Below are 24,049 nucleotides of genomic sequence, written 5' to 3'. Positions count from 1 at the left end.
TTGTTATGGAGCATACAGCACCCACGTTCTTCTACCAGACTCCTCCTGGTATTATTATTTTCTTCAGCAGGAATGCTTTGCCTGCGCTAACCTTGTCAGGAGCAGCTGTTGCCCTTGTTTGTACACATCAACGGGCCTGTTCAGACAATACGCTAAGCCATGGTTAGGCCACTAACTCTTGTAGTAAATGGTTAGTGAGCATGTTTAAATCGTGGTTATGTAGCCACCATGTTAGGAATGGTTCACACAGCACACTAAGCCATAATGTTTAGCTCAAAGTGCTTAACCACTGTGGCTTAGCATGTCTTCTGAACAGGGTCAATATGTGCCTGATGGATAATCAGTGAATTTGTTCCAAATAGACAGCAGTTAGTACTGAAGACAAATGTAGCCCCTCTGCCCCACCATGCAAAGTTTCTATACCTTTGAGATTTGTATATGCGCAATACCTACTCAACCTTGCATCTGATGAAATGGACTCTTGTCTGTAAAAGTTCATGATGAAATAAAGAGTCCTCAAGTTGCCACTATACTTTCTGGTGTTTTCACTGGAACAGATGAAACCAGCTTTCCCTCCAGATGTTTTAGACTTCATCTATCAGCTAACATAGTCAATGGTCAGGAATGCTGGGGATTGTCTAAAACATCTGGAGGGCACCAACTTGGGGAAAACAGGACTAACTCAATTACCCCTTTGGAAACAGCCCAAGCTTGGGAAGGCTAAACAAGATTACCTACCCAACACCAAGGGTGGGCAGAAAGTCTCTGGAGACCTCCTTTCTGCTCACCACTTCCCTACTCAGGTCTCTGAACAATTAGTAGGTCCAGCATGAGTTATAGAAAAAGAGCAAATTTCTCAGTTTATAGACAATACAGTTCTTCCATGCCCAGAAAACAGAGAAGCGCAGAACTGGAAGTGGCCAAGTGTGAAAAGAATGGGTGAGAAAACAGCATCATAGTTGGATCACCTCCCCCTCGGCCACTGGTTTATAAATTTTGCAGACTATACTTAAATGTTTATCTGGCTTTGTTGCACAGACTTTATTCAGCACACAGGCACTGAGGGCATGCCTGCACCAAAACAAATAGGGCACCAGCCCCTCAATGGTTAGCCAGAAGCAGTACTGGAGTACAAAATGCTTGGCATCTTTCCTACCCTCCAGTTCTGAGGTATCTTGGGTCCCATGCAGTAGGAGTAGTTGCTTGCTTTGTGGAAGCAACTGCCAACAGAGCAGGTGAGGCCCTGTAAAGACCAAGGCAGGAGGCGGTCTCAGAGTGGAAGAGTTCCTGGCACAGAACAGAAACACAACGAAGCCATGTCAAGTCTTTGCTTTCAGTGTAACCTCTTGAGGTCCCATCTGTTCTGCAACTCCTCTGATGGCCCATCTTTACCACTCACACAGTGGGCTCAGATGTGTGTGGTGTCCTGTCCAGTGGGAGGTGGCTGTATCTCTTCAAGCTGGTGGATGACGTTAGCAATGTATGGTCGCTCCTGGGGATTCACCACCATGGTAGAGGAGAGGAGATGTTCCAAGGCAGGTGAGTACCTGAAATTTAGAGGCAATTTACACCCGGTCTTCCTTGAATCAAGGGCAGCCACAATCCTCCCTTTGTCACAGCCACTCCTTACCTGGTATTCTGGGGCACAGTGAGAACGTTCTGCACGGCCAAGGCCACACTGTCCCCCTTTTGGAAGATCATGTCATAAGGCCCCTCGCCAAACATCATGCAGTACAGAACACAGCCTAAGGACTAAGCAGAGGCAAGGTGAGCGTAGGGAGCAGAAGCTTGGCCCTAAAATGGTGAGATACCATAAGGACAGTATCTCCTCTGCACAACGATGAACCAGTATATTACATTCTTTTGAGTAAGTGTGGAAAGGTGACTTGACACATTCTCTTAAGTAGAAATGAAGGCCCTTACCCAGATGTCTGTGCGCTCATCAATAACGCATTCGCGCTCAACAGAGAATAGCTCTGGTGCTCGGTATGAGATGGTGCAACGTTGGGCAGCCCAGTCCTGTGAGATAAATTGGAAGAGGGGAACAGAACTAAGCCTCAACTCAAAGTGGACGGTGGGGACGGACAGAAGCCCTTAGTCCCAACTTCTCTCTCTGGCACGTTCCTGTAGTATCTACTGGCAGCTAAGAGACAACAGCAGCTGGGAAATCTTTTAATACAGTGACAGCAACCTAAAATGGTAGGAAACACTCAGCAAGACCAGTACCTACCAAAGAAAGCAAGAAATCCCAGGTTCTTTGCCTGTAGCCCTTTAATTTTAGAAATACTTTCAAGAGGTTTGAAGTTACAATTTGCAGGTCCATAATCCAAAACTATATTCTTTCTTCTGTATAGATGTCATTTTATTGTTTGTTACTTGCTTGCCTCCTGTTGAAACCATAACCACACTATGTTGGAGGGAAAGGCAAAGCTGCAGTCACTCAATGTCAACAATACTGAGTGAGATGGATCAATGGTCTGACTCACTGTAAGGCAGCTTCCTATATCTTTCCTATTCTCTTCGACATGTAGAGCAGGTGCTCTGCCTCTCCGGTATAGTACTTCCCTTTAACGAGATTTTTCCACGTTGCAGAACAAAGATTGCGCAGTATTACTGTCTAATTTTGCATGCACAGAACAAAGATTGTACAGTATACTGTCTAATTTTGCATGCACACATGAGATGACCCCTTCACTTTGCCGTTAATCTGTGTTTCTGTGTGAACTCCTGCTTTCAGTTGCATCTAATTTAGAAGCTTCTCCCCTCATCTTTGTTGGAAGGAGCTATCCTCCCACTTCCCTTTCACCAGGCCAAGCTCATACCTGGACGGTCATGGCCTCCCGTGAGCTCCGCACCTCAATGCGTGCCTGATTCATAGAGCCCAGGTCCATCAGCAACGGTTGGTCTTCATCATCCAGCAGCACATTTGTAGGTTTCAGGTCCCTGGAAGAGAAGGGATGGAAGTTCATTGATGCTTTTCAATCACAGGACCATTAGAGCTCTGCTCCTGCTTTGAAACCATTTTTAAATATCTTAATATCCCAACACTGAGTGGGGCTATTAACAATACTGCCACTCATGCTCTGTATCAAAATGTGGTTCTTTACCTTTGCAAACTGCTCTTTTCCAATGTCCTCAGCACTAAATGACAGCCACTCACTTACCTGAATTCTACTCTCCCACCCTCACCTTATGGTCAGCTCCATCTCTGTAAATGCCCTAGAACGCTTTCTAGAAGCAGCTTCTCACCTGTGTGCATAACCCTTGTTATGAATGGCCTGCAGGCCCCGGCAGATACCATGGAGGATAGCGAGGATCCGCTCCTCAGGCATGAAGGCACCTTTATCTCTCAGAGCTTCAACCTCCTGCCAGAGGGTCCCTCTCTGCAAAGAGAAGCCAGGGGACCTTGATGATTGGGATTGAACATACTCTCCCCACAAATGACTACGAAGGGGAGATTGTCTATTGGTGGAGAAGCGGCAGAGGCGAGTAAAATTATAGTAACAGCATCTGTTGCTTTCCACTTACTGATCTGGGCTTGAACATGAATAAGGGATGGATATTGGAGGATCTGGGCTGACTTCATAGGTTACTGCCATGTGCATGCCTTTAAGGCAGGGATGGGCAACTTGTGGCTCTCCAGATGTTTTGGCCTATAACTCATCATCTCTATCCAGCAAAGCCAATGGTGAGGGATAATGGAAGCCATAAAACAAAACTAGATTACTGCAATGCACTCTACATGGGGGTGCCTCTGAAAAGTGTTTGGGAACTTCAGCTAATGCAAAATGAATCTGGAGTGTTGTCTGGGACTTGTTTTTCAGAGCATAAAAACCCAGTTTTGTTCAATTTGCTCAGACTACAAATTCATTTCCAGGAAGAGTTCAAAAGTGCTGGTTATTACCTATAAAGCCCTGAACAATTTGGAACCAAAAAACTGGAAGGACCACATTGCATTCTTCACCTAAGGCCCTGCTCCATGCTCTGTTGTTATCAGAAGTCTGCTTCGCTGGGTCACTGAACAGGGCCTTTTCAGTTGCAGCACCCAGATCGTGCAACTCCCTACCTTGGGAGGCCTATAGGCCCTTTCTCTTGTTGGCATTTCGGCATTCTGTTAAGATCTTTTTTACGAAGACTTTGCATTGCTTTACATCCCTCCCACCCCACACCTGCTTCTGTGAGTTATGTTTGAATTGGTTCTGGGTGGATTTTTTTTTAGTTTTCTATTTCATTTTTTTTTAATTGTCTTATGATTTCAACTTGTGATTGTGACCCACTTTGGGGGGCCTAAGTGGGGCCCAAAGGCAAGATAATATAATTTCATAAATAAATAAATAAATAAATGCTACTGGACAAACTGCAACTGTTACAGAAAAGGGGTTCCATGTTTTCTAGATCTAGGAGGGCTCAGTTATATCAGCTGGCTCTGTCTTGAAGATGGCCTCATGTGCTCATCCTGCACAGGAACCTGGAGGCTTCCCCAGCATTGGAAGAGCCCAGCCTCTGGGGCTGGTGTCTCAGTGTATCGTGCACCTCCCAGCCATGCAAGATGTATCCCCAAATCCTTCATTTCCCAGCATGCACCGCCATACTCAGCTTTAATTTATACCCAGACTCAGATTCTAGGCTTGATGCTACCTGCCCCTTAGACACTCACCTTGAGGAAGGGCAACAGGAGCCAGGCCTCATGCTTGGATCCCTTCTCCACCATGGCATGTGCACACAGGGACAGGACGTTGGGGTGCTCAAATAGCAGGTGCATCTCTACCTCATGCATGGCCTCTTGGCGATCTTCCTTGTCATGGCAGATGATGCGTTTCAATGCATAGAAACGTCCATCCTGCAGCCCCTCGACTAGGTCCACATAGCTAAAGCCGCTGGGTGGGAGAAGGTCAAGAACAGAGGAGGGCAGCTTGGCAGGTAGAGGCAGGAAGTATTTTGATGGGAACACACAGGAGCCAGGCAGCCTTCTTCCCTGCTCCCGACCGGGACTTTCTCAACTTTATAAGCTCGTAAGTACTCCTCTCCTGCTATCTGCCTATTAAGTCCTCCACCCCCCAACACTTGCAGTGTAGTGCCACATTTTCCTGCTTTAGGTTGTCACCTTAATCTTCCCTGGGCACACAAGTCCTAGGGCAACGGCAGCAAAAATAAAGGTGGCCATAGAGAGTTTCCCTTTTTACTATCACTGGGAGAAGTACACTCTGCATCTATAAAAGTGAGGGACATCTTCTGGGGTGACACCCCAACTTTAGAATGCCCTCCTACAGGACACATGACTGGTGCCAAGTCTGTATTCTTTACAGCACCAAATTAAAATGTTCCTGTTTGCCCAGGTATTTTGAGAATTTGGGCATTTTAAAATACCATCTAAATGTTTTTTGTTGTTGTTGGTTTCATGGTTGTTATGCCTCTTTTTAATGTTTATAGCAGCCTTCCTGAACATGGGATGTTTTGGACTTCAGCTCCCATTGTGCCTGACCATTGGCCATTCTGGCTGGGGCTGATAGGAACTGTCATCCAAAACTTCTGGAGGGCCGGTTTATAGTTTTTATGAATTTTTGTACAGCACCCTAGGATTGTCTTTGGCGATTAAGGAGGAGTATAGAATTTTTAAAAATGAACAAGCAAATAAAATATCAAGATGAGCCTTCTTTGGTCACAGGTTTGAAGGAAACTGGGGGAAGAAGGGACTTTAAGAAAGTGTGACAAGCTTCCCCATTCCAGTCCTCAGTCTGGGGGGGGAAGAAGGCATGATTCACATTCTGTGGCACAAGAACCTACTTCTGGCTCCTCCTTGCCCCTTATCACAACTCTGACAAATAGTGCATGAAGACATAATGAGTGAATAAGCTAATAAATAACCAGGGAGTTCAACCATATGCTGAAAATATCCCTAACCTATTGGGAATATATGAGGACAGATCACCGCAGATCCTGAACCTTCCTGCAGTTTCTTCTAAAACATCAGATATTTGCCATCATCAGATACTACACAATGAGCTGGAAACATTGCTGAATTGACAGCCTAGTTCCATGTGTTTTAGCTATCTAAAGGAAGGCATAAAGTGGAGGGGAAAGGTCTGTTTACTAACGCTCCTGAGGAAGGCAAGCAGCAGGTTCAAACTGCAGCAAAGCAGACTTTGGTGACATATCACTCAAGAAATAAAAATTCCAACTGTAATGAATGTCTCTAGGCAATGGAATAAGTGCTCCACAGCAGTTGGGATATCACCTTCTGTAGAGGAATTGCAGACCTATCTTATATACTTTTACTCAGATGTAGGTTCAAATGGGGCTTACATCCAAGCAAAGTATGACCTGGTTTGCAGGTAACAACAACCCATTGATTTAAAAAAACACAATGGGTCGTCATGCATGAACAGCTGTACTGCCTGCAGCACGCCCCTCTTCCACTTTTACTCAGCAACCCACATTCAGCTCCTGCTGAGCGTGACATCCAAACCCACACCACTGGGTTGTTTAGGGGCTAAACTACCCAGCAGATAACCCATGGTAATTCCTAGATGAGGTATCTTCCTCTATCCCTGGCAGACAATGGCAGTACTCAGAGGCAAGATGCTCATTGCCCTCAGCTTTCAGACTCAGAGGCAAGATGCTCATTGCCCTCAGCTGTCAGACTCAGAGGCAAGATGCTCATTGCCCTCAGCTGTCAGATACTCACCCCTCCCCAAGCTTATGGATTAAAAGGTAACGTTTATTGTTGATGGTGATGGTCCCCCTTGAGCAGATACATAGGGCGTGGCCCATGATGGTCGCTCCAACATCCTTCAGGCCCTATAGAAAGGATAAAAAAGCAATGGCTGTCTACAACAGGATCATATTTATTTACTGATGATGATGATGATGATTTGTATCCCACCTTTTTCCTACATGTTGCACAAAGCTGTCAACATTTAAAAACATAAAATATATGAATACAAAAATTACAAAGAGCAAAGATAGAGGGACAGAACTAATAGCAAGAAGGTGGCGGAAAGCTAAAATCAGGCAATATATGGAAGTGCAACTTGACAGAAATCCAACAATTCTGGCCTGCTGAAACAAAAGACTATGGGCCTGTCAGTGAAAGGCCATCTGAGCGGGATCTAGATGGCTTCTCTGAGAAAGGAATTCCAGATCCTGGGTACAGCCACTGAGAAGGCCCCCTTCCCAACCAAACACAGCTCAGAAATTGGTGGGATGTGGAGGAGAGCCTCCCTTGAAGATCTGAATAAATGGGCCTTTGAATAAGTTTAAGAATTTGAAGGGGGCACAGGACAATCTTTTCTAACCCCTTGCCCAAATGCAAGGTATCAACAATTATCAATAAAGGTTGTATCCTAAACCAAACTCAGTAAAGAAGCAAAATAGATTTAAGGAAACTTATAGGTAAATAGGGATAAAAATACTACTGCAATACAGCAGACTTTAATAAAGTGACTAGTCTTAATTTACAAAATATAGAAAATTATTTTCCCCCAATAATACAACATATAATTTCACAAGAACAAGAAATCAACAGTGCAATGTGTTGCATACACACATAGTAACAACACAGGTTTCCCAATGGGTATTCCTAATACACCTACAACGTGATAGGGTATATTAGTACCAATTATCCTAACTTAAATGTGTTTCAACCATTAAGGTTTTCATTGGGGGGGGGGGAATTAGACCATAACTATAACCCACAGAACAATAGATTTTATGACATTAAATTCTCAAAATAGGCCCTGAAAGACAAAAAATATAGAAATCTGAAACTTTCTATATATTTATCTTGCAGATCCTATTTTGTAAATTTAACCTCATAAAATTATTTGAAATAAATTTCTATATTCTGTACGTTAGACTAGTCACTTTATTAAAGTCTGTTTTATTGCAGCAGTATTTTTATCCGTTTACCTATAAGCTTCCTTAAACCTATTTTGCTTCTGAAGACAAGATTATCCACCCACCTGCTTCCTCAGCCCCAATCAACACATGCCATTTTAAAACGCAATGTCCACAATGCTGCCACTAGCAGAGAGCAAATGACCCTAGTTCAAAGAAGTGATTCAAGTCACATGTTGCAATGGACGGAAAAACTCTCCATCCTCAGCCCCATCACCAGTGAATCTGCTGGGACAGGCTGCTGCAGAAGAGGGGGAGGTTAATTTCCACCTCCAAATATAGTGATCAGTCAGAAGCTATGTTTTCAGAAAAACATATTCACTGGGTCTCCCAAAGAAAAAGGCAAGGTTACGTGGGACAGGGAATAACTGCATTCACCCAGGATCCTGACCTTGGCTGCAGCATTCTCCACCCCCACCGGAGAGCAAACCCCCACTATTCAGCACAGAAAGAAGGAGCGAGATGCCTCCTCCACCCACTCCCAGCACAGGCTTACTATGCTGCAACATACTTGTGGTGGCACATAAGTGGCATCGCCCCAAACACAAGGAAACTGAGTCATGACACTAACTGAATGGTTTGGACAGACAGCTTAGAAAGAGAGAGGGGAAGCCAAAATATTACTATCAAAGTTATGCTGCTGTTCAGTATGTATGACAAATATAGCTCTTACAGAAGCCCCATGCCAGTATCATTGTAACGTCATGCGGTCCTTTGGGAATTAAATGGCTTCTAATATTTATATCCCACATACACACACACCGTGGCAACTGACAGCTACAGCTCATTTTACAAACAAGCAAAAACAGGACACCAGCTTCCTACTCAAGTGACTTCCAGTGGAATCATTCCCATTTAAACGAGCTGCTATATTCTGGAGTAAGCGCAGGAGGGGTAGAAATGCCACAGCTCAGCTTCCTCAGGGGGAGGCCATTTGTGGGCGCTCCTGCGGAAAGGATCCGTTATCCACAGGCACCCTCCCCCCAAGGGGACTAGTGGGGCTCATTTAAAAAGAGACGCCGTTCCCCTAAACCCAGATGTGCAAATGGCGACGGTGATTCCGCAATGAGGAAATGCATTCTGCACGTGCCCAGAGGCACGCTCGTTTTTATTGCTATGTCGTTTGTTCCAGATCTGATCTTTGATATTTGGACTGGGTTCCTGGGCACTGAGCCCGGGCTCAAATTAAGTGGGAGGGGACGAACGCACCGCCTAGAGAGCCCCGGCGCCTTTTCTCACCCCAGCCGAGTGGAGGCAGGAAGAGCAGAAGCCCAGGCCTCGCTCATCCTAACGCCCCGCCCACCTGCGGAGCCGAGGGGAGGGGTCGGGAAGGGGTCGACGCACTCACCCCGTCTCAGTCCAGCGCGCGAAGGCTTCCCAGGGAGCGTCACTGCGACAAGAGCCGCTCACTCTGCCTGCTAACGTCATTAACCCGCGCCATCTACAAGGCCGCCCGCAAGGAGTAACCTAGCAACCATGCAAGGGGCAGGAGGAGGCGGAGCAGAGGGAAGAGAGGAACTGAATAGGGAAAAGGAGAGTCGTGGGCTGGGAGTCAGAGCTTGGGAAGGGGGAGACTTACAGTGCAATCCTAAACATATCTATTCAGATGCGAGCCCCGTTAGTTTCAATGGAGCTTACTTTCAGGTAAGTGTGTATAGGACTGCAGCCTTAAGCTAATTCTGGCCTCCTGTTTATATCCTACTTCTTCTGTTTTTTCTCTTACTACAGAAAATCTAGTAAGAAAGAAAAGGCGGAATAGCTCCACAAGGTCTTCTAATTGGTAGCATTATGATCCCTAGAACATAAGAATAGCCATGCAGAATCAGACCAAAAGTCCATCTAGTCCAGCACAGCGGCCGACCAGCTGCCTGTGGAAAACCCACAAGTAGGGCATGAGTGCAATAGCATCCTCGTGCTCATGTTCTTCAGCAACTGGTGTACATAGGCATACTGATAGTTAATTATGTGCTGCATGAAGAACTTCATTTTACCTGTCCTGAATCAATCAGCTTCATGGGATGACCCCAGGCCTTCCATATGGAAGCACACCATTTAATCCTATTGTGGATTGCAATTAAATATAAGATGACAATTCTGGATCCTGATGTGTTTCTCATAAACTGCACCAATCAATGACTGATGAGGCCCATGTTTCTTAGCACATACTATCCCATTGTGAGGTGGTACAGAATGTGGTGATGCCAATGGTGGTGTAGTCCTAGCTTTAATGTTCTGCATAGATTACCCTGGGGTTATGCAGGGGATTCCTACTGCTAAATGGACACAGTGACTGTACAGGCCCAGTGAGTAAAAGGGGCTTCAGCTGACAGATGAGTTGCTGTAAGTTGGGTATAAGTAAAGACTCATTGGGGCTATGTATTTTTTGTTAATGTACTACATTTTAAAAGTCATAACAAGGAAAGAAAGAAAAACAAAATTAATAAAATTATGAATAGTATCTAATGTGGTGCTACACCTTCATCAGTTCCGCTCTGCAAGTGGTGCCTCCTGCTGGATATTGAAACCAAAATGTAACACATTGATGTTCATGCATCACACTATTACCAATATACTTCTTGTACATTGTGCTGTGGGAGACCCAAATTGAATCATAAACCTAGCACAAACAAATCTAGCCACAGTCAAGTCATGTGGAGCCATACAATAGAGGTCAGAGACAGCACTCCATCCTTGGAAATGGAAGCCAGAGATCTAAACCCCCTCCCAGCCAGTGCAGAAAGAACTGTTCTGGCTGGCCTCAGGTTGGAATGCTTCAAGGCTCTGAGCATTCTAGTGGGGTGACAGGAGGGAGGAAGCTGGAGAGGCCAGGATACAAGAGGCTATCCTGAGCCTCTTCCAGCCTCCTCCCCTCCCCTTCTGAAGCACTATTGTTAGATGGACAAAAAAGTCTGTCTAGTGAAAAATGCAATGACTGAAGGGCAGAAAGGCAAAGATCACTTCCACTTCTCCTCCTGCCCTGCCAGCTTCAACCCAGCAAAGGAGTTGAATACACAGAAGCCTTGAGTTTGGAAGCTTCCATCTTGTGAGGGCGCAAACCATAGGATTGCACCCTAATTATATCTAGGTAAGAGCCATTGAGGTGGGCATGAGAGACAGGTTCTTCTCAGTGGTGGCCCCTCATTTCTGGAAGTTCCTACTGATCTATGTATGGCCCCCTACAGTGTAGGCCTTCAAACAAGCATAAAAGACTCAACCGTTTGGGGTTGTGTTTTCTTAAAGTTTTAACAGTTTACATTCTAAATTCTTTACATTCATTTTTATTGTATGATTGAGCCTATTGGTTTTAAATGCCTGCTTTAAATTGTTTTCATTCTGCTGGAATTGGTTGTTTGCTTAGAATTTAATTTTATGTTTTGATATATGTAAGCTGCCTTATGAAGGCTGTACCCTAAAAGGCAGACTAAAGAAAAAAATCCCTAAATAAACTTTTGAGTTAAGTATTTCAACAAGTAGGGCTGGGAAGACCTCCCTATAGTAGGAATCCCCAGCCTTCATGGATTGGTGGCACATTTGGAATGTTGAGAGTGTGTCATAGACACTCTCACAAAATAGCTGCCATGGTGGGCGTGGCCAGTGACAAAACATTAACTTCTCAGAAAGCAAACTGGTAACAGAAAAAGGAAACGTTAGTTACCAAGAACCTAAGTAAAAGGCAGAGCTGGGGTGTGAGCTCCAAAAGACAAAACTACGCTTTTGAACCCAATTAACTTTTTGCGCCAATACCTATTTCATAGAAACTTGGGAGGGGGCATGGAGCAATAAGGATAGGACTGTACCAGTTAGGATAGTTGTGGGAAATTCTACTCCATTTTAGTATTAGATATTGGAGAAGATTCAAGAAGTTGTTGGAAGCAATGGTTCAGACAAACGGAAGAACAAACAAACCAGAGTATCCAAGAGACTAAACATGCACAATCTTGCAGTTTCTCTCAGAAAAATAAGCACTGATTAATAATGGTAGATTGAATGCCAAAATGCTATTTAATTGAACAGCTGGAAGTTAAATCCGGACATCCATATTAGAAGTCAGTTCCCAGAATTTAGCAGACAGTGCAGATTAATCATTAGAACAAGCTGTTGGTGGGAGGGAGGAGGGTGCATTTTCCATCACTCATAGTCTCCAAACCAACAAAGAGATCATTTGGTTATATGGAACGTGCTAGTAGCCAGTACTAATCTTAGGAAACTAGTATAAAGCCCATATCACCATGGGTGCTTGTAGTCCCAGTACTGGGGAAATGGCGGGATATAAATAAATATAATAATAGTCCAAGGGCAAAAACACACACGTCAGTCCTCCAGAAGCAGTAAGCTCCTTCAACGCAACTGGGGACTTTTGGCCCTTCCTGACGTCTGTTGTTGGTGAATGACATTGGCTTCTTCCCCTCACACCTCAAGCTCACCCCCTTCCTTCTCCCACATGATAAAACCCAGCTTTTCCTAGCGCCACTTCTTTTCCTCTTCTGCTACCTCAGAGCATTTGCTACCACCTCCACCATCATCCCTGCTGCCAATATGGCTGCTCCAAGAGCAGGCTCAACCACAAAGCCCATGGCGCTCCTTTCATCCCCACCTTTTATGTTTTTGTCCCTACATGCCTGCCTGGCATAGAGTTACATGGGAGCTGTAGTTCTCTGAGTACCTCAGGCTCCTAGCCAGGGCGTAGAAACATACCATTTGGCTACTGAAGCTCAAGCTTTGACATTTTTTGAACTTTTAAATTTTTCTGCATGTTTACACTGCTCAAGCTTTAGTTTAAAAAAAAGAAGAAGAGCAAAATCCGTCTGGAAGATCTCTAGTAATAAGCCTTAGCCTGCAGTATTCTTATATAAGATGTTCTCATCTAGGTTGTCTAAGGGAGGTCAGATTAGATGTTCTCACTGGTCACTGTGCTCTCCGATAGTAATTGGGTGTGTTAAATCCTTTCCAACAGGATCTTGCTTAGTTACTGCATTTGGTTCAGTTTGTTTACTTTATTAGAACTTTGAAAAATACCCCAATTTTTACCATTAAAAAATCTGACTTAGATTAGATGTAGAGAGTAGAACCTGTTCTATGCTGTAGGGCCACACTTGTGAATCCTCTGTGCCACTGATTAAAAATAAAAGTATTGGTTGCTCCTGACTCAATGCTAGATAGCTGTGCAGTGCAAAGCCAACTCTGTGCTCTTTCACTTCCTCTCTCCCCCACCATACCTTTGAACATCATGAGATGATTGTTATAGTTTGAAGAAGCGTGTGTTTCTCAGACTTCTTGAAATTTGAGTAGAGGAAACAGCTTCCAGTTCCTCTGTGTTTTTCTTTAATCTTTTTTGTCTCTGGGTTTGGGGAGCTTGATGCCTCGTGATCTCCTCTGATTCATGGTCACTGGCTCTGGATAGAGTTTCAGCGATGTTCCCTCCGTTACTTCTCTTTCTAATATGTCCTGTTTGTGCTTACTTCCTGCCTCACAGGCTCCATCCCCAAACTTTGGAAGAAGCATCAAGGCCTGCCCACTCACTGGTCATGTGATGACTCCCTGCTACGCCTTGCCTCTGGGTGAAGTTGCAGCCAGAGAGATGGGGCTGTGGCTGTATGCCCTGGTGTTGTTGCTGGGGGGCCTGCAACTCCAGGTAAGGAAGAAGAAGGCAGTTACGGGAGGGCCTTTACTTGACGGAAACAACTGAGATGACACATCAGTTAAGCTAAGGGAACTTTAGGGGTTATTCTTTTAACTGTTGCTCTAGGTTCCCCTCTTACTCTCCCCCTAGTTAAACTGAGCCCAAGCTTTCCCATGGATATTCCTGGCATCTCTCCCTCACCCTCCCAACTGTTATTCTGCATCTTGTCATTGAAATGTTTGCTCTGCTACAGAATTGAGCTTTTATATGGTACAATTATCTGGGAGTTCCCCAAATTGGAGAATATCTATCATGCTTATTTAAAATACCTCACAGTCAAATCAATGATGGCTGCTTCTTCATCCACAAAGCAGGGACAGAATGGCTATATCCCCACCTGTAAGATTATGGGAGGATCAGGCAACAGTAAGGAGCAGTCTGTAGTGTAGATGATTTCAGGGGCCGAACAAGCATTTATTTTTGTGAACTGCCCAGAGAGCTTCAGCTGTTGGGCGGTATAAAAATGTAATAAATAAATAAATAAATAAAAGCTAAGGTGAATGACAAAATCTTTTGTGATGTGTATGTGCATGCACGTTGGCAGGAGATGTATGTGAATGCTGGTAGAAGTTAATGTATAGCCCTGGTAGCCCCCAATGGGGTTGAAGCATGTTGTCTGAACCTAGCCTCCATGGGTTATTCAAGGGTGAAACAACTACAAACTGAGAGTTATGTGAAGGTTGTTGTTTAACCCTTGAATAATGCACACTAGCTGGGTTTGAACAACATGCTGCAACACAATTAGGGGTTGCGTATTCATATTCACACCTGTCATGTGCCATAGTTCATGGTGAGCCTGGTGTGTTGTGCGAACCAGGGTTCTATGTGTTGGATATGCAATGGATCCAGGAAGCCTCTGTGCAAAACAGGAACATTGTGGAGATACCCATGAAAATAGTCAGCGTCAGCCTTACTACCCAAATTCCATCGCAAGGAAGGTGCTGTGGCAGAGAGGCAGAGGGTAACTCTCCTTATTTGATTCTACTAGGAAGGGATAGGGCAGTGTTGCTGTTTTATATAAAAATAACTATGTTGTCTTTCCCCATTCCCATCCTGGATGCAGGCCACCTCAGAGTACCATTCCTTCAGCATTGATTACGAAAATAACTGCTTCCTCAAGGATGGTGTTCCATTTCGCTATATCTCAGGCAGTATCCATTACTTCCGTGTCCCATCTGCCTATTGGAAAGATCGGCTCCTCAAGATGTACATGAGTGGCCTCAATGCTGTGCAGATGTAAGTGATAAGTGGAACCAGGGCTATGTTGGTACTGAAACCTTTGTGCGCTGGAATCCAGAGGGTCAAGACAGCCCACAGCTTCTGCAGTTTTTTCAATGGGGGCTCCTCATTTTAGACTCTGGTCAGCCTTTGAAACAAAGGCACTTATGCTGAGTGAGGATGGAGCTGGCCCAAGTAATGGAGGCCTTTGGCTGTATCAGATGGTCCGACCAGGACCTAGAGTGCCTTGTGGTTGGTAGTCCAAATGGGCATATCACCCTAACTAGTACAGGAAAAAGGGCTGCAAGAAGAAGAAATCAAACCTGTGCCTGTTGCTGCCCACCTTTCCTTTATGATTGAGATAAATACTTCTGCTCATGACCCCCTCTTGGTAAATGGGGCAGACAAACCTTTGTTCATGTCTTTCATCCACCCCTGCCCCCACTTATGTAGATATTTTGACATATTCGACTGAAAAACTGGAATCAAAGAATGTAGGTGAACTGCAAAGAAGAAAGATGGGCAACATGTAGGGTTTGGAGCCACCACTGTAATAGACTCATGCCTTGTTTATCCACAAAGATCTCCTAGGTGGGGTGCAGAACCTTTTTCAGCCCAAGGGCCAAATTCGATTTCAGAGAAGCTTTTGGGGGCTTCATCCAAGTGGCGGGCAAAGGCAAAAGAGGTAGAGCCATAAATACTAGCATAGCTCTTACTGTCAGTAACTCATTCTTAGATGAGCCATTTCGATCTTTTAGAATGAAGGAAAAAACTGTACCAAAGCTGGGGGACCACCAAACAATTGGTGGTTGGGGGAAAGGGATGTGGCCATCTGGAGAACCCTGGAGGGCCAGATTGGGGCTGGGTTTGGCCCCCAGACCTGAGGTTCTGTACCCCCTTTCCTAGGGATTATCTTCCTCGTCTCAGAGTTCTATTTCAGACTGAAAAGTGTATATCTTCACCCCTCAGCTATATACCCTGGAACTACCATGAGCCACTGCCCGGTACTTACATCTTTTCTGGAGACCGAGACCTGGAGGGATTCCTGGACCTGGTGGCCCAGATAGGCCTGCTGGTGATCTTGCGACCTGGACCTTACATTTGTGCTGAATGGGAAATGGTGAGGGCTTTGCAAAAGATTGAGATGTGTTATGGCCCACTTGCGGCATCTGAATGCTACGCAGGCCATCTCCCCACTTGCGCGATTGCCACCCTCTCCTGAGTAAACTGCTGATCATTTTCATTCTCTTCATTTCCTCTTTCTGCCTTGGGCTTCTGTTGCACCATCCGCTCCAGGTTCTTCTGCTATTTGAACTGAGCAAATCATTCTCTCTTTTTCTTCCTCTTCCTTATCTTCCCTGGGTTTTGATCTTGTTCTTTTCTTGCTCTGTGCTTTTTCTATGGATGTTGCCATTTGCTCTCATGGCTTCAGCAATTACTTTTATGATAATGAATCTTAAACCTGCTTTTACTACCTTCTGCCCAGTTTCCCCAGTGCTTATTGATTGGAGCAGGGGATGAGCACCTAGTGGCAAAGGAAGTTGACCTTTTGACCTTCTTTCCTAGGGCGGCCTTCCATCGTGGCTGTTGGCTAAGCCAAGCATTAAGCTGCGCACATCTGATCCAGGTAAGAAGGAACATCTTAATCCAGGGGGGTCGTGGGAAGAGACAGGCACTAGGAATCTCCATTTCAACACCCTAGATTGTTGGTGACTTTATTTTGGTCCACACCAAGCTGTTAGAAGGCCAGTCATCTGGGCTTCCTGGCTTCCATATCTCTTCTGCAGCTGTAAAATATCTCTGTGAGTGTTGTATAATGGCCAAAAGGCCCTTTCAAACCTCTCCAAAGTGGGCAGCAGTGCCCCAGTCCTTGGCTGAGTGAGTTGCTTTCTGCCTTCAGATTTCCTACAAGCTGTGGACAAATGGTTGGAGGTCTTGCTGCCTAAGATCAAGCCTCGTCTCTATCACAATGGTGGCAACATCATCAGTGTCCAGGTGCGTGTGGTATAGGCCCTGTTTTGCCATCATGTTTCTCCTGTCTGTGCCTCCAGGGCAGGGGTGGGCAACTCCAGATGGAATCTAATGCCTGTCATCACTGACCATTAGGCATGCTGCCTGGGGTTGATGGGAGTTGGAGTCCAACGAAATATGGAGGTGCACCAATGTTCTAGTGGTTCCCTGAGCAGCACACTACACAAATACAAGGCGAAGTCATTGAAATGGTGTACATGTGTGTGCACTTGTGTGTGTAGTATCCAGCTGAGCAAAGATAAGAGTACAGATGGCTGCCTAGTGCCATTTCCAATGCAGCTACCACTGCATTGCCACTAGGACTTCCTGTGGAAGAGACAGGCCAACCAAGAATTTATTGCCCCTGCCTGAGCACTCACTAGCCTTTAAGCAAAATGCCATCTTAGTTGGCCTGTCCCTTGTACAGAAAGGCCGGAGGGTGGCAATACAGTGGGCAGCCACTCTGTATCCGCCTGTCTTCGGTCTTGGCAGTGCTCTGTAGGAAGCAGTGTGACAAACAGCAGAAAGCAGAAGAGCATTGATGGACTATAAATAGAGTGGGGGGGGGGGCTGGGCTGCCAGGTAGGATGGGGTGCCAGGTAGAATCATACTCTTGCTGTCAAGCTGGAGGGACATTGTTAACAATAAAACGCTTCACCACATCAGGCACTTGGGGCTTTCAAATATCATGTTTGTCTCTAACAAAGAGTGGAGTTACACCTACTTGGGTGACCAGCATCTGGTGTAAAATGGGTTGGGCATCACTGGAGTAGACCTAATGTTTGACAGATGAAGTCTGTACAGAGTTTTATCAAAAACCTGTTCTTTCAGGCAGGGTAAGGGCTCTGAGTCACCATTCTTTAATGTCTGCTGTTCTCCAGGCAGGTGGAGAATGAATACGGGAGCTACTACGCCTGTGACTATGACTATCTGCGTCACCTACTGGCTGCCTTTCGTGCAAACCTTGGCAACGAAGTTGTACTCTTCACCACTGACGGCACCTCCGAATCTGAACTCCGATGTGGGACACTGCAGGGCCTATATGCCACTGTGGACTTTGGACAAGGTTGGGCAAAGCTGGGTGAGCTCTGATGGGATTGGTAGCAGGGTCAGGAAGGAATCTTGATTGACTTCTGCTCTTCTCTTTTGCTGTTCAACAGATGAGAATGTGACGAAGGCATTTGAGCAACAGCGAATGTTTGAGCCAAAGGGGCCACTGGTGAGAGGGCCTTGCATGGTGGAAAGATGGTATCTCATGACTTCAGTAATGCTTACTCCCCCTGGACACTCATCTCTCAAAATAATCTGGCCACATCACTTTTAGGCCATACTTTGGCTTGTTTCCACTTCTCATGTTGTCTGCTTGACTGCCATATCCCTTCCCTAGCATCTTCCAAGGCACCCAGAGAATCAAGAGTACTCATGAGTATTAAATCCTTCTTTACCCATGTGGCTACTTAGCTGGTGCTGAGGCCATGAAGCTTGCAGCCCAGTGCTTTCAAGATTCTCTTGACAGGCTATGAACTTGTCTAACCTCTTTGAATGAGTAATAATGTTGCCAGACCTACAGGCTCCAGGGGTCATCTGGAACAATCATACCTTTTGGTAGGCATTTCTGAGGGCCTTCTTGGACTAACTGGGAAATGCATATTGTCCTGTGTCGGAATGAAATTTACTCTCACAATATATAGAGTGGACAGACTTGGCCGTTAGAAATGTAGGGAGATCTTCAGCCTTTACAGCAAGATTCCAAAACGGGCAGGGTTTTGCACTCACCCCAGTGCTTCCCTAAAAATGTTGAAAGTGACTTAACTGCTCCTGCTCCATAAAGGTTTGAATTCTGCCTTCCTCCTAGGTGAATTCTGAGTACTACACAGGCTGGCTGGATTACTGGGGAGCGCCACACTCCACAAAACGTGCCGAGGATGTGGCTAAGGGCCTGCAGAAGATGCTAGAATTGGAGGCCAACGTCAACATGTAACCGTGAGGCCATAGGGGGAGAGTTGGCAATGGGGTATAAGCAGTAGAAATGATGATACAAAGAAGCAGGGGCTAGCTCCAAGATGCAAGCCCATGGCTCTTTGCTTCATCTTGTCCATGGCAAATCTGTTTTGCCCTGAAATGTGCGTTTCTGCGTGTAATGTCTCTGTGTGTAACCTTCTCTTGTTATCTTTGACCATTTCCATAGCTGACAAAGGTTCCCTGCAGAATGAAGATTAAGGTGCATGGTTTTAGCCACTACCCTGGGCCAGAGACTTTTGCATTCCATTGCAATGCAATCCCCCACTGCTACAAACTATCTCCTATGTATTTTTGTCTTCCTCTCCTGTCATTGCCCTATTATTTCAATGGAAGGGGAACTCTTATTGTGATATCTGGCCTTCTTGCAGGTATATGTTCCAGGGTGGCACCAACTTTGGTTACTGGAGTGGTGAGTTTCTGGCTGCTGCCTCAGCCAAGACTAGGGAAACCTAGTTTCTGGTCAGAGAGTGGAAGCACCTGAGTTGGACAGGGGAGGAGGCATTAAGACAGAGGTGGGCAATTTGTGGCCTTCTAGATGTTTTGGCCTACCATTCCCATCAGCCCTAGCCAACACAGCCAATGGTGAGGGATGATGGAAGCTGTAAGCCAAAATGTCAGGAGGGCTATAAGTTGCCCATCCTGACATTAAGAGATCCAAGAGCCCGCCATGTTCTCACAGCCTTCTCCACCCAGGTGCTGATTACAAGGATCTCTACCGTCCCATCACTACTAGCTATGACTATGATGCACCTCTCTCAGAAGCTGGAGATCCTACTGACAAGCTCTATGCCATTCGGACAGTCATTGGCAAGGTAAGACTCTTTTGGCAGTGCACGGGATGCACTAAAACACTTTGTGCTGATTGAAAGAGAAGAGGCTATTTATCATTCAGGCTGTTGCATGAAGCACACATTCTTCATACAACAGCCTATAACATCAGGATACACTGTGCTCAATTCAGTAACTTACTGCCAGTAAAATAAGGAACTGTAGCCCAGTTCTGTTCTTGGGAACAGAGGAGGGGAATTAACATTAGTTCATGACACTAGCTGGTCAGCCCTGACTTTACCATGAAGTTGAGTGAAGTGAGCTGCTTCGGCTTGATAAATCTGGGGGTACTTTTCAGGGGTGGCAGATGGGTTTCTGGGTCCTGCCCCCCCCCCCCCCATCCCAAACTCCAGCTTATCTAGTTTCCTGCCTCCTTCATTTATCTCCTCCTATTGGCTTGGAGAGAGAAGAGATGGCACAGTGGCCAAGGATGAGTGAAACACACTGGGAGGAAGCAGCACTTTTGCTTGCTTGCCCCGCATCATAATTGAGTGTCAGCCCAGAACAACGTGGAGGGAACAAGTGAAAGCAAGCATCAGAAAGTGTGTGTGAGCGAGAGATACTTTGACAGTACTGCACCTTTTCTCAAGAGACATCCCATTGAATTAAATTGGCCTCATTCCGAGTTGCACCCTGGACATGTGTTCTTTGAGCCCCACTCAATATAATGAAGATGCACAAGATACGTTTATTTTTATTATTTATTTCTTCAAGGAGTTCTTGGTGGCTTACAAGGTTCAGTCCTATCACTCCCCTTTCATCCTCATATAAAAAACCCTGTGAAATGGTTTAGATTGAGTCAGTGACCTGCCTATTGGTACTCCATTTTAGACACTGTGTGTGGAACTGCCATCATCTGAAACAGGTGCCCAACTCACTTGACATCTGTTTTTTTAACTTCAGTTTCAGCTGCTGCCCGCAGGACCAATGCCACCCCCCACCCCCAAGTTTCCATACGGCTATGTAACCCTGTCGCAGGTGAGTCAGAACTGGAAACCATTCCCTCACAAGTGATTTTTTGTTTGGTTGGTGGATGGGTTGGCTCTGTTCCCTTGCAAGTTCTCTCATGCACCTACAATGACAGGGTTTGGACGGGATGCTGTGGCTCGTCATGGGTTATTTAACCCATGACCAGTTGCAGCACCCATGGGCACCATCTTTCATGTCCAATCCCTGCTTGGGGGTTGTCATGTGGTGCAAACCTGGCAAGCATGGGTTATGCTAGGGTTGTTTAACACTCGTATATCGCATGCATGCCAGGTTTGCGTAACGTGACAACCCCCGAAGAGTGGTTGCGTATTCAAAATGGTGGCTGCACATGCGCCGCAGCCTCACTGTAGGTTAAACAATCCATGGTGGGCCGCCGTGTCATGTGAACAGCCCTAGTGCTATCTGATCAGAAGTAAGAATAAGCGGATAAGGCAAGAAGGCAAAGTGGGGAAGGATACAAAGGAACTGAAATGAGAGTTGGTGAAATATAAAGGAACTTCTGTGGTGGTAGATGAGATACCTTGCATACTGGGATAGGGATACAGAGCCTTTTTGATGGTGGCATCACTACTGTGGAGTTTTCTCCCTGCAGAATGGCACTAGACTCCCTCTTCCCATTTATTCAGAAAGGAATTCTATGACTCAGTCAGCTGTCCTCGATTTCTGATGGCTTTTGATGCTGTTTCTGCTTAATTTACTGGTTATATTTTTTAATGTAAGCCACTTTGGAATAAAAAAAACCAAAGTAAAAATAATTTAAATATAACAACTCCTCCCACCCTTCCTCTTCCTTTTAGCGTGTGCCCCTACTGGATGTTCTAGGCCTTCTCTCGCCTTCCCTGCCATTTTATTCCTCCTTCCCCCTCACGTTTGAGGCTGTGAAGCAGGTAAGAAATGGAACAGGAGTCTGTATCAGCAACCAGAAGTTGTGGGAGTCCAGCGGGGATGGATTATAGTTCATACCTGAATGGGCTTCTGTTCTGTATTCCAGACCCATGGTTTCATGCTCTACCGGACTGTTCTGCCACATGACATCCTGGAGCCTGAGTTGCTCAGTATTCTTAACAATGGGATCCATGATCTTGCCTACATTCTGCTCAATGGAGTAAGGTGGAAAGTGGGGATCTCTCTTGTGGGCAGGGAAGGTGATCATTCACTGCCATTAACTGCAGGATGCAACAAGTTTCAGACCTTCACTGTGGCTCACAGTATCAGGGGACACAAGGGCTTGCTTCAGCTCTACAAGTGCTCCTCAAGTATAACAACTGCTAATTCTGCTTCTCCCTTTCCCTCTTCAGGAGTATAAGGGGACACTAGAACGGGACAGAGTGAATGGAGTCAATATATCAGGCCAGCTTGGGGACACGTTGGACCTGCTGGTGGAGAACATGGGTCGTATCAACTTTGGGGCCAATGACAGTGACTTTAAGGTACATCTGGATAGGAGCCTTGGGCTTACTACTGTCGATAGTGGGTTGACAGGCAGTGCTTCCACTGTTGTCTGCTGGAGGCATGCTGCGTAGGGATGGAGTTTAAATGACTTAGCTGGCAGTGTCAGACTTCGAACCTAAGCTGAACACCGGCCAGGAAGGGTATCAGCTAAGAATTAGTGACTGGACCTCCTGGCTGAAGATGAGAGACTAGAGTCATTGAAGAAAGTGGAGCTCTTCCATGAGCTTTGGGATGTTGTCCTACTTTAGGAAAAGGGGCTATAGAGCTGCACAGGGCCAGTTTTTAGCTGCTACTTTAGTCATTACGAGTCCTGTTCCAGCTTAATTTAATAGTGTGAATGATACTAGATACAAGCATGAGTGAGACTGCATTTTTGTGTTGGTTATTTACCAACTATATCTGCTCTAACAGTTCCTCCTGTGTCAGCAAATTGGCCTGCACAGGCACTTCTTTCCTGTTACAGAGCAATCATGCCAGTCAAGAGGGGAGTTGTGTGTAGTTCTTGTGCGTGTGTGTGTGTGTGTGTGTCTCTCTCTCTCACTTTAAGGCCAAGAGATCTATCTCTGCCTGCACGCTTTCCAACTCAGAGAAGAGAAAAAATGAGTTTCCCTAGTGCCAGATATGGTACTGCTCTTGCCAAAGGAGAAAAGTACCCTAGCCCTAGCCCACTTTTAAGAAGAGAACCTGTGATGGGCCCTGTAATGGTTTTTCAAGAAGGAGCAGTTGGGATAAAAGGTTCGATACATATGGGTAGTGGTTGATAGTCCTACCACTTGCAAGGTTGAACTAAAGGAACAGTCACTGAGATGTATTTCTTACAATCAAGAGATGGGTGGATGTTTTTTTTCCTCCACTCCTGGCTGCACCTAACCAGTCCCATCTTCCTGCCCAGGGTCTAATCCACAATCTCACACTTGGTTCCACCACACTCAGCGACTGGCTCATCTACCCACTGGACATTGACTCAGCCGTGGCCCATGCATGGCCCCCAAGTGCCCCACAAAATAATGGGACCACAGGACCTGCTTTCTACACTGGCGTCTTCACAACACCTGGCATCAGCGAGGATACCTATGTGAAGCTCCCAGGCTGGAGCAAGGTACTGCAATCTTGAGATTGAGGCCAATTTTTATGGGCAGGCTCATCTCCAGCTAGGCAGCCATGCTGTTCCCTCAACATTTGCCAGGAGGGGGCAGAGGCTTCTTCCAGAACTAGACAGCTAGTTGCATTCTTATACTACATTTACTATTTTGGCACTATATAAAGGTATAGAGGGTTCAAGAACAAGAATGTAAATAGGTAGTTTTGTCCTTCCTCTGTCCTCTATTTTAAGATCAGATGGCCATTAAGCTTTTAAGATCAAGGACAGGATTGCAGTCTAAGCACACCTACTCCCTAGTAAGTCAGTGGGACTTATTTCTGAGAGAACAATATGCTTACTATTGAACTAGGAAAGCTGTTTCTCTTGCCCCAGCAGACCTTCCTGACTCTGGGGGTAAGCAAAAATAGATGGAAGTGACTAGGCAGAGTTTTGGGAAGTTCAAGTAGACAGAAGTATTATCTTGTAAGGGTCCCTCTTGTATTTTCACCCAGGGCCAGCTCTGGATCAATGGCTTTAACTTGGGCCGGTTCTGGCCAGTTCGGGGACCGCAGCAAACTCTCTTTGTACCTGGCCCACTCCTACATGACTCAGCCCTCAACACTATTGTGATTCTGGAACTGCAGGAAGCTCCAGAGAAGCCCAACGTGCTCTTCCTTGACCGGCCCCTTCTCAATGGTACCTTTAACTTCACCCAAAGAAACATGGAGTACTAGCAACTACTATCCAGCTGCGAAGTTGCTGAGATCTGCAGAGTGGCTCTGAGAGAAATTCTTTCCTTGAAACCAACGTATTCTGTAACATTGACAATTATGTCAAATGAATAGAAGGCACTTTGCAAGATCAAGGCTCTG

The 24,049-nt window shown here is 45.6% G+C and overlaps 2 protein-coding genes across 6 annotated transcripts; one reads left to right on the top strand and one right to left on the bottom strand.

The window, feature by feature from the left end:
• Positions 1–1,009: 1,009 nt before the first annotated feature.
• On the bottom strand, positions 1,010–13,132 carry STK16 (serine/threonine kinase 16). Of its 5 annotated transcripts, none has more exons than XM_063116791.1 (8): positions 13,113–13,132; positions 6,686–6,798; positions 4,658–4,877; positions 3,250–3,383; positions 2,823–2,943; positions 1,924–2,019; positions 1,631–1,752; positions 1,010–1,547 (listed from the first exon to the last, which is right to left on the bottom strand). In XM_063116791.1, the coding sequence occupies exons 2-8, from the start codon at positions 6,769–6,771 to the stop codon at positions 1,409–1,411; spliced, it is 918 nt and encodes a 305-aa protein (XP_062972861.1). In that variant the 5' UTR covers positions 6,772–6,798; positions 13,113–13,132; the 3' UTR covers positions 1,010–1,408. The 5 variants fall into 5 exon arrangements, with proteins under 5 accessions (XP_062972861.1, XP_062972857.1, XP_062972859.1 ...); XM_063116787.1 differs by lacking the exon at positions 13,113–13,132 and adding an exon at positions 9,245–9,328; XM_063116789.1 differs by lacking the exon at positions 13,113–13,132 and adding an exon at positions 9,136–9,212.
• On the top strand, positions 9,351–24,036 carry GLB1L (galactosidase beta 1 like). The gene is made up of 17 exons (XM_063116786.1): positions 9,351–9,540; positions 13,370–13,528; positions 14,640–14,812; positions 15,764–15,914; positions 16,361–16,421; positions 16,695–16,789; positions 17,690–17,870; positions 17,965–18,023; positions 18,660–18,781; positions 19,195–19,235; positions 19,520–19,638; positions 20,558–20,632; positions 21,442–21,531; positions 21,636–21,749; positions 21,943–22,074; positions 22,989–23,195; positions 23,690–24,036. Exons 1-17 carry the CDS (start codon positions 9,373–9,375, stop codon positions 23,909–23,911), a joined length of 2,169 nt encoding a protein of 722 aa, XP_062972856.1. The 5' UTR covers positions 9,351–9,372; the 3' UTR covers positions 23,912–24,036.
• The last annotated feature ends 13 nt before the right edge of the window (positions 24,037–24,049 follow it).

Source organism: Elgaria multicarinata, chromosome 2 (assembly GCF_023053635.1).
Source record: "Elgaria multicarinata webbii isolate HBS135686 ecotype San Diego chromosome 2, rElgMul1.1.pri, whole genome shotgun sequence".
Classification (NCBI taxonomy): domain Eukaryota; kingdom Metazoa; phylum Chordata; class Lepidosauria; order Squamata; family Anguidae; genus Elgaria; species Elgaria multicarinata.
Note: the sequence above shows the minus strand (reverse complement) of the source record. Positions and strands in the feature narration are given on the sequence as shown.